The 8,764-nt window shown below is 40.4% G+C and overlaps 1 protein-coding gene across 1 annotated transcript; it reads left to right on the top strand.

Annotated features, from left to right (window-relative positions):
• The first annotated feature begins 674 nt into the window (after window positions 1-674).
• Window positions 675-1,619, top strand: LOC106822140 (olfactory receptor 9Q2-like). The gene has a single exon (XM_014827182.2). The coding sequence runs from the start codon at window positions 675-677 to the stop codon at window positions 1,617-1,619; it is 945 nt and encodes a 314-aa protein (XP_014682668.2).
• The last annotated feature ends 7,145 nt before the right edge of the window (window positions 1,620-8,764 follow it).

The following is an 8,764-nucleotide window of genomic DNA, read 5'->3' as shown; positions in this document are numbered from 1 at the left end:
TTCCAAGGTCAATGCTAGTACTTACTAAAAACTCCAAATAAGCCAACCAACTCTAATTAGGATTACAGCTGTCTGTTCAACACGCGTGTTGTTAGACTGGTTACAGAAATATCCCAATAAGCAGAGCCCATTGCTGATTGCTAACGGATTTTTTTGGTTCATGCTGTTTTGTTCATAGAATATAAATTTTCCTTCCTTAAAGTGTTTGTTTAAAATTTTAAATAGCCGCCATCTATATGTGGAGTGCTTTTAGCTTTCCAATGCACTTGTGCATCTGTTTTAATCTATGCATTAACCTTATCTCATCAGTAGGGCACATATTATGATCCCCTTTTGGCAGAAGAGGAAATTGATGTTCAGAGAGGTTAAGTGTCTTGCATAAGATCAAACAGCTAATTGGAGACAGAGTTGCAAATACAAGAGCTGACTTGTGAGTCAGAGAATCATTTGCTCTCCACTCAGTATAATAGAAGCATTCATCACTTTTAATCTTCTTTTTGGTGAGCTCTATTTTTATCCATTTCCACATTAGCCTGAAAAATTTGTTGAAGTCAAGTGTCTACATTTCAGATGCTCAATTTAAAGATTTTTACTTGAAGTGACTTGAACTTCTCTTCAGGGATCCCCTCACCTGGCTTTTTTGTCTTAGCCCTCGCAGGTAAACCACTGAATGGATGGCTGGGAGGAACTACACTGTGGTGACAGAGTTCTTCCTGATTGCATTCACTGAACATCCTGAGTGGGGTCTTCCTCTCTTCTTGGTATTTCTGAGTTTCTATCTACTCACTCTGCTGGGGAACTTGGCAATGATCATCCTGATCCACAAAGATCACCAGCTCCACACCCCAATGTACTTCTTCCTCAGTCACCTTTCCTTCATGGACATCTGCTACTCCTGCGTCATCGTCCCTCAGATGCTGGCTGTGCTGCTGGAACATGGCACAGCCATCTCCCAAGCTCGCTGCGCAATTCAGTTTTTCCTCTTCACATTCTGTGCTTCCCTTGACTGCTACCTCTTGGCAATCATGGCCTATGACCGCTATGTGGCCGTGTGCCGACCCCTGCTTTATGTCACCATCATGACTGAGAGGGCCCGCTTGGGCTTAGTGGCTGGAGCTTACATTGCCGGTTTTTCTAGTGCCTTTATTCGAACGGTTACAGCTTTCAGTCTCTCCTTTTGTGGAAACAATGAGATCAACTTTATTTTCTGTGACCTTCCTCCTCTGTTAAAACTCAGCTGTAGGGACAGCTACACTCAGGAGGTGGTGATTATTGTGTTTGCCATTTTTGTCATGCCTGCTTGTATACTGGTGATCTTGGTGTCCTACCTATTTATCATTGTGTCTGTCATGCAGATCCGCGCTGCTGGAGGCTGGACCAAGACCTTCTCGACCTGTGCCTCCCACCTCACTGCTGTGGCTCTCTTTTTCGGGACCCTTATCTTCATGTATCTGCGAGATAACTCAGGCCAGTCCTCAGAGGAAGACCGAGTAGTGTCGGTGCTGTATACAGTGGTGACGCCAATGCTCAACCCCCTCATATATAGTCTGAGGAATAAGGAGGTAAAAGAGGCTGTTAGGAAAGCCCTGAGCAGGTCAAAAACTTCTGGATGGCCGTAGAAGGACTCTTGTCAAATATGTCTGTCATTCCTTAATTTCCCCATCCTTTCTGTCTTTCCTCAAATATCACCTACTTGCAGAGATAAGTAGGGAGACAACCCTACTTAAAATTGCACCCGAACTCTCTAGCTCCACTTTCTGATTTATTATTCTATGTAATATTTGTCACTCTCTGATGTACTATGTTTTACATATTTGATATTCTCTAATTCTCACCAAAAAAGTAAACTACATGAGAGTAAGCATTTTTATCTGTGAGATTCCTTTCTGTTTGCCCAATGCCTACCAAAGCACCTGGCATATAAGAAGCACTCGATAAACATTTGTTGAATGAATGAATTAATCTCAAGTTCCAGTGTCTACCTTTAAGTTCCAACTTCCCCAGTCCTCAGTTTTCCTATCTGCCAAGTAGGTTACCTACCCTATAGGACTATATTTTTGAGAATCCAATGCGTGAATGGGCAGAGACCATGTCTGTCTTGTTCACTAGTATCTGTTGAAGGTAGTGCATTGTCCAGCATAACAAATACTTGATGAGTGATACAAAAATACTTATAAAATCAAAAAGCTGTCTACAAATGCAACTAACGTTTTGATCCAAATGGATTTTCTAAATCCCATCATTATTTATTCTTTCATTGTTTCCCTTTTTATTGTTTCTGTATTTTTTTTTTAAGATTTTATTTTTTCCTTTTTCTCCCCAAAGCTCCCCGGTACATAGTTGTGTATTCTTCGTTGTGGGTTCCTCTAGTTGTGGCATGTGGGACGCTGCCTCAGCGTGGTCTGACGAGCAGTGCCATGTCCGCGCCCAGGATTCGAACCGACGAAACACTGGGCCGCCTGCAGCGGAGCGCGCGAACTTAACCACTCGGCCACGGGGCCAGCCCCGTATTGTTTCTGTATTTTTTAAATTAATGATAATTATAATAGATAGAAACATTTATTATGAACTTATCACCTTCTAGGAATTGGGATGTTCGCTACAGGAATTATCTGATTTAATTCTCACAGCCCTATGAGGCATGTTCTCTTATTATCCCTGCTTTACAGGTAGATGAGGCACCTGAGACTTAGAGAGGTTGAGTAATTTTCCCAAGGTCAGCATGCAAGTGGCAGAGTCAGGCTTCTACCCTACTTGAGCCTGAGCTCATAATTGCCACACACACAGTCAGTCTCCTGCTGCCCACTACATATAATCACTCAGTCTGGAATTTATTGTTGTTGCACTTTTATTTTTCCTTTTACCTGGTGAAGAAAAGATAAAAGTGCAATCTGTAAAGGTAGGAGATAGTCAACAATAATTATTTTATACACCTGATGCACTAGTATTGTGTAATGTGAGAGTTAGTGTCAGTGTGTATGTTCATATAGTTGTGTGTGAGAAAATGAGGTGTGTAGATTAAATCAACGGCAGCTTCTGAACTCTAGGAATTTTCATTTTAAGGACATATGACAAAAATTTTAGAAAAGAGTCGAGTGGGCTTGTTTAGGAAAAGATATAGGGATAAAACATCACTTATGGCCAAGAGATTTGGGTTCACACATCAGCCTTCGTTTGTGTTTGTACAAATCACTTAAAAACTACAGAGCAGGGTGAAGCAACTCCACAGAGTGCATCTTTGGGGCCATTTTTCAAATATTAACTACCATGAAAATGTTCCCCTGACAGATCAACTTCTGTAGTAGGTGATAGAGGCATTTGTTGTGTAGAAAGAGCTCAGAATTTGGTACCAAAGTGTCCAGTCTGTCACTTCTTAGCTGCATGGCTTCAGGTTTGTTGGCCTATCAGCTTGCTTTCTCAACTGTGAAATAAAACTTAAAGAGCATTTACTCTTGGCCAGATTTTATATGTATCTCATTCATTCTCACGATAATTTGGTGCACATGGGAAATGGAAGATGCTAGGTGAAGTTCTCTGAACATTAATTAGTGCTATTATGGTGGTTGTCACAGGCTCCATGCCCCAGTGAGCATCAATGGCCAGAGGGACCCATAGCTGATCAGTAAATCTCTTCATTTCAGAGCTGTCTGGAATAGCCTCTCCTGGGCTGAGATCAGCCTTGATCCAGACACCTCCAGTAATGGAGAGTTCACTAATAATTTTTAAACTTAACTCAAATTAATGTAAACTTAAATGTACACTTAAACTAACATCGGGCCCTATGCTAAAACCTTTACATGAATCATTTATTTTAGTCCTCCTGACAACTTAAGTTGAAAGTAATTATTATTGACCTCATTTATCAAAAGTAAGAAATAAGACCCAGGGAGGTTATATAACTTGCCCAAGTTATACAGCAACAAAGTGGTAGACAAGGCAAGATTTAAAGTGTGTACTCTTAAATAATATACACTCTTCTGCATTTTTCCCTATTTCTCCCAGGCCCATTCTCAGGTGCATTTTGCTTCAGAAGTGTCTGGATTTTGGCTGCCTTCTTGGTCTCAATGTTGGATATGTCTGTGCTTGAGTGGGTGCATCTTCTGGCCTGACATAAATATGAAGTTCATGAAACTCACCTTTGCCCTCTTGTAGGTCAATGAGGAGGATCCAGGAGAATTCCCAGTTCCCACAGAAACAGCAAGATAGGTTAAGATGAACTATTGCCTTCTGAAGATCTTCCAGAGCAACTCTTGAGTCAAACCTTCCTCCAGTACGTAGTTCATCAGTATAGTGTTCCAAGTAGTCATAAATCTTGTCTTCATGTCTTCTTTTCAATTTTCAGTGATCACCTAAGAATGCAAAATTCCTTTGTTATTTCTTACCATCTAATAGCATTAACCTTTGTTATTTCTTACCCTCTAATAGCATTAAAACATATATTTTATTATTTTGTGCTATCATCTATCAGTTATTTAAAAAATTTTTTTTTTGAGGAAGATTAGCCCTGAGCTAACTGCTGCCAATCCTCCCACTTTTGCTGAAGAATACTGGCCCTGAGCTAACATCTGTGCCCATGTTCCTCTACTTTATATGTGGGATGCCTACCACAGCATGGCTTGCCTAGTGGTGCCATGTTCGCAACTGGGGTGTGAACCATCGAACCTGGGCCGCCAAAGCGGAACATGTGCACTTAACCACTGTGCCATCAGGCCATCCCCAATCAGTCATTTTTATATTATTTATCATCTCATAAGATACCACTCAAAGGATGTGTCTGAAGTCCCTCCTGATTTGCTAAGACTTTTTAAAAACAGTCCTTGACTTTTAATTTTTGAGACATGTTTGACTACTGTTCAATCTCTTTGCTTGTGATTGGTCTATTCAGAGTCTCTATTTCTTCTTGGGTCAGTTTTGGGAGGTTGTATAAGTCTAATAATTTATCTGTTTCTCCTAGATTGTCCCATTTGTTGGCATATAGTTTTTATTTGTACTTCTTATAATCCTTTGTATTTCTGTGGTGTCTGTTGCAATTTCTCCTCTTTTCTAATTTCATTTATTTGAGCCTTCTCTCTTTTTCTTAGTGAGTCTGACTAAAGGTTTGTCAATTTTGTTTATCTTCTCCAAGAACCAGCTCTTAGTTTCGTTGCTTCTTTCTACTGTTTTTTTTGTGTTTCAATTTCATTTATTTCTGCTCAATTTTTATCTCCCTTCTTCTGCTGACTTTGGGCTTTCTTTGTTCTTCTTTTTCTAGTTCTCTTAGCTGTAGTTTAAGATTGCTTATTTGAGATTTTTCTTGTTTGTTAAGGTGAGCCTGTATCACTATGAATTTCCTTCTTAGGGCCACTTTTACTGCATCCTGTATGAGTTGGTATAGTGTATTTTCATTTTCTCTTGTCTTCCGTTACTCTTTGATTTCTGCTTTAATTTCTTCAGTGATCCATTTGTTGTTCAGTAGCATGTTGTTTAGTCTCCACATATTTGTGACTTTCCCAGCTTTTTTTTGTAGTTGATTTCTAGTTTCATAGCATTATGGTGAGAAGTGATGCTTGATATTATTTCAGTCTTCTTAAACTTATTAAGGCTTGACTTCTTTCCCAACACATGGTCTATCTTTGAGAATGTTCCATGTGCACTTGAGAAGAATGTGTATTCTGGAGATTTTGGATGGAGTATTCTATATAGACTAAGCCCATCTGGACTAGTTTTTCATTTAGTCACCATTTCTTTGATGACTTTCTGTCTTGTTGATCAATCCATTGATGAAAGTGGGTGTTAAGGTCCCCTAGTATTATTGTATTGTTGTTAATGTCTCCTTTTAGATCAATTAATTGTTGCTTTGTGTACTTTGGTGCTCCTGTGTTAGGTGCATATATAAGTGTTATGTCCTTTCAGTGGAGCGTTCCTTTTATTATTATATACTGCACCCCTTTGTCTCTTTTATCTTGAGGTCTACTTTGTCTGATGTAAGTATGGCAACCCTTGATTTCTTTCATTTGCCATTAGCTTGGAGTATCATCTTCCACGCCTTCACTCTAAGCCTGTGTTTGTCTTTAGAGCAGAGATGCATTTCCTGGAGGCAGCATATTTTGGGGTCTTGTTTCTTAATTCATCCAGCCACTCTGTGTCGTTTGATTAGATAATTCAATCCATTTGCATTTAGAGTGATTATTGATATATCAGGGCTTAATGCTGCCACTTTATCACTTGTTTTCTGGTTGTTCTGTATTTCCCTTGTTTCTCGTCCTGCATATCTCAGACTGCCAATTCAGTCTGGTGGCTCTCCAGGACAGTTTTCTCAGTATTTATCATTTGTGTGTCTGTTCTGATTTTTTTTCTTTAGTGGTTACCATGAGGTTTGTATAAAAGATCTCGTAGATGAGATAGTCCATTCTCTGATAATCTCTTATTCCCTTTTCTAAGCAGGTTTCATACCTTTCCTCTTATCCTTCTAAGTTGTTGTTTTCATAACCTATTTCATTTTGTGTTGTGAATTTGTGGTTAAAATGAAGTGATTATATTTATTTTTGATGTTTTCCTTTCCTTTATCTTTAAAGTTATAATTAAGTGTTTTGCTAGTCTGTTCTGATAGAGAGCTGCAATTTTCTGATTTTGTCAACCTATTTATCTCCTTGTTCAAGGCTTTGTAAACCCTTTCTTCATTCTTTTTCAGGTATTGTGGGCTTCTTGACAAATCTTGGTGGGGAGTGGGGGGGTGTCTTCTGGCAGTGAACTGTCTTAGCTTTTGTTTATCTGGAAAATTTTTTATTTCTCCATCATATCTGAAGGATATTTTTGCTGGATATAGGATTCTTGGCTGAAAGCATTTGTCTTTCAGAATTTTTAATATATCATTCCATTCTTTCCTAGCCTGTAAGGTTTCTGCTGAGAAGTCCACTGACAGCCTGATAAGGGTTCCTTTGTAGGTTTTCTCCTTCCTTGCTGTCCTTAATATTTTTTCCTTTTCATTGACTTTTGTCAGCTTTACTAATATATGCCTTGGAGAAGAATCTTTTACATTTATGTAATTAGGATTTCTATTGCCTTCAGTTACATGTAATTCCAGCTCCTTTTCCTGGTTTGGGAAGTTCTCAGCTATTATTTCTCTTAACAAGCTCTCTGCTCCTTTCTCCCTATCTTCTCCACCTGAGATATCTATAATCTTATGTTTCATTTCCTAATTGAGTAGGGTATGTCTCAGAGAATTTCTTCATTTCTTTTCAGTCTTAGTTCTCTCTCCTCCTCCATCTGAAGCGTTTCTGTACCCCTAGCCTCTAGATTGCTAATTCTATCCTCCATAATATAAGCTCTGTTATTTAAGGACTCCAGATTTTTCTTTACCTCACCCATTGTGTTTTTCATCTCCAATATTTCTGATTTTTTTTCTTTATAGTTTCAATCTCTTTTGTGAAGAATTCCCTCTGTTCATTGATTTTGTTCCTGATTTCATTGAACTCTTTCTGAATTCTCTTGTAACTCATTGAGTGTTTTTTGTGATAGCTGTTGTGAATTCTGTGGCATTTAGATTGTAAATTTTTGTGCCAGATTGATTTCTGGCTGTTTGTCTTTTTCCTTCTAGTCTAGAGTATTAATATATTTCTTCATACCATTTGATGTAGTCAATTTGTGCTGTCACGTAGTGATATTATTTGATCTCAGGTTCCACCTGCTGCCACTGTAGGGGGGAGCTGTATAATCTGAGCCCACCATGATCCCTGTCAGCTGTGCCTGTCCAAGCCTGGGCCACTCCTTGGGACCACAGCAACCCTGTGGGGTCTCCCACCATATGTGAAAGCAATCACATGGGAGCTCAGGGCTGCTACTGTTTGCTCCCACAGTCCCACTGAGACACACACCCCTCTTCAGGGCTGCAGGTGTACTATGAGCATTCAAGAGAGCCAGGAGCTCATTTGCCCAGACTCACAGTTATGCCATGACTTGTTCTTAGGTTACATGAGCCTTTGTGCTTGGTGGGCAGGGCCTCCCCACTGGGTCTGAGCCAGAGCCACTCCCTGGCACCACAGTGGGACTGTAAATGCTTCTACTGGACAAGAGAAAAATCACACGGGGGCTCATGGCTGCTGCTGCCTGCTCCCAGAGTCCTGCTTCCCCCTTCAGTGCTGCAGGGGAACTATAGGCATGTAAGGCAGCTGGGACTTTGTTCACCTGGGCTTGCAGCTCTGCCAACATGTACTCCTAGGTTTCACCAGCCTATGTGCTTAGTGGGGGGGCCTTGCTACTGGGGCCAAGCCTGAGCCATTCCCTGTTAACCTCATGGCCCTGTGGACTCTCCCACTGGATAGGGAAGCGATCATGCAGGGCTTCAGGGCTGTTTTCACCTGTTTATGCAGTCATGCCAAGGTGCAATCCTGCCCTCAGGGCCACAGCAGTGATATGAGTGCTCCAGCTGGGACAGCATTTGCACATGTCTACTGGGAGGCCTGGGGGCCAGAGAGTGCTCACTTATCTCCAACACTTCCCCAAGGGGTAGTCCATGAACCTTAAGATGTATAGCTACGCTGGCCTCTTAGGCATCCTGATGTGCTGTGTGGGTATCCTCTGCTGTTCAATGAATGTCCATTTAGTTGTAGTTCAAAAAGGGAGAGATGAAGGGAACAGCTCACTCTACCATTTGGCTGACATCCATCATGAGGACTTTTAAGATCTATTCTCTTAGCAACTTTCAAATATACCCTACAGCATTGTTAACTATATTCATCATGTTGTGCAGTATAGTCCAGGAACTTATTTATCATGCAACTGGAAG

The sequence above is a fragment of the Equus asinus genome, chromosome 17, assembly GCF_041296235.1.
Source record: "Equus asinus isolate D_3611 breed Donkey chromosome 17, EquAss-T2T_v2, whole genome shotgun sequence".
Taxonomy (NCBI): domain Eukaryota; kingdom Metazoa; phylum Chordata; class Mammalia; order Perissodactyla; family Equidae; genus Equus; species Equus asinus.
Note: the sequence above shows the minus strand (reverse complement) of the source record. Positions and strands in the feature narration are given on the sequence as shown.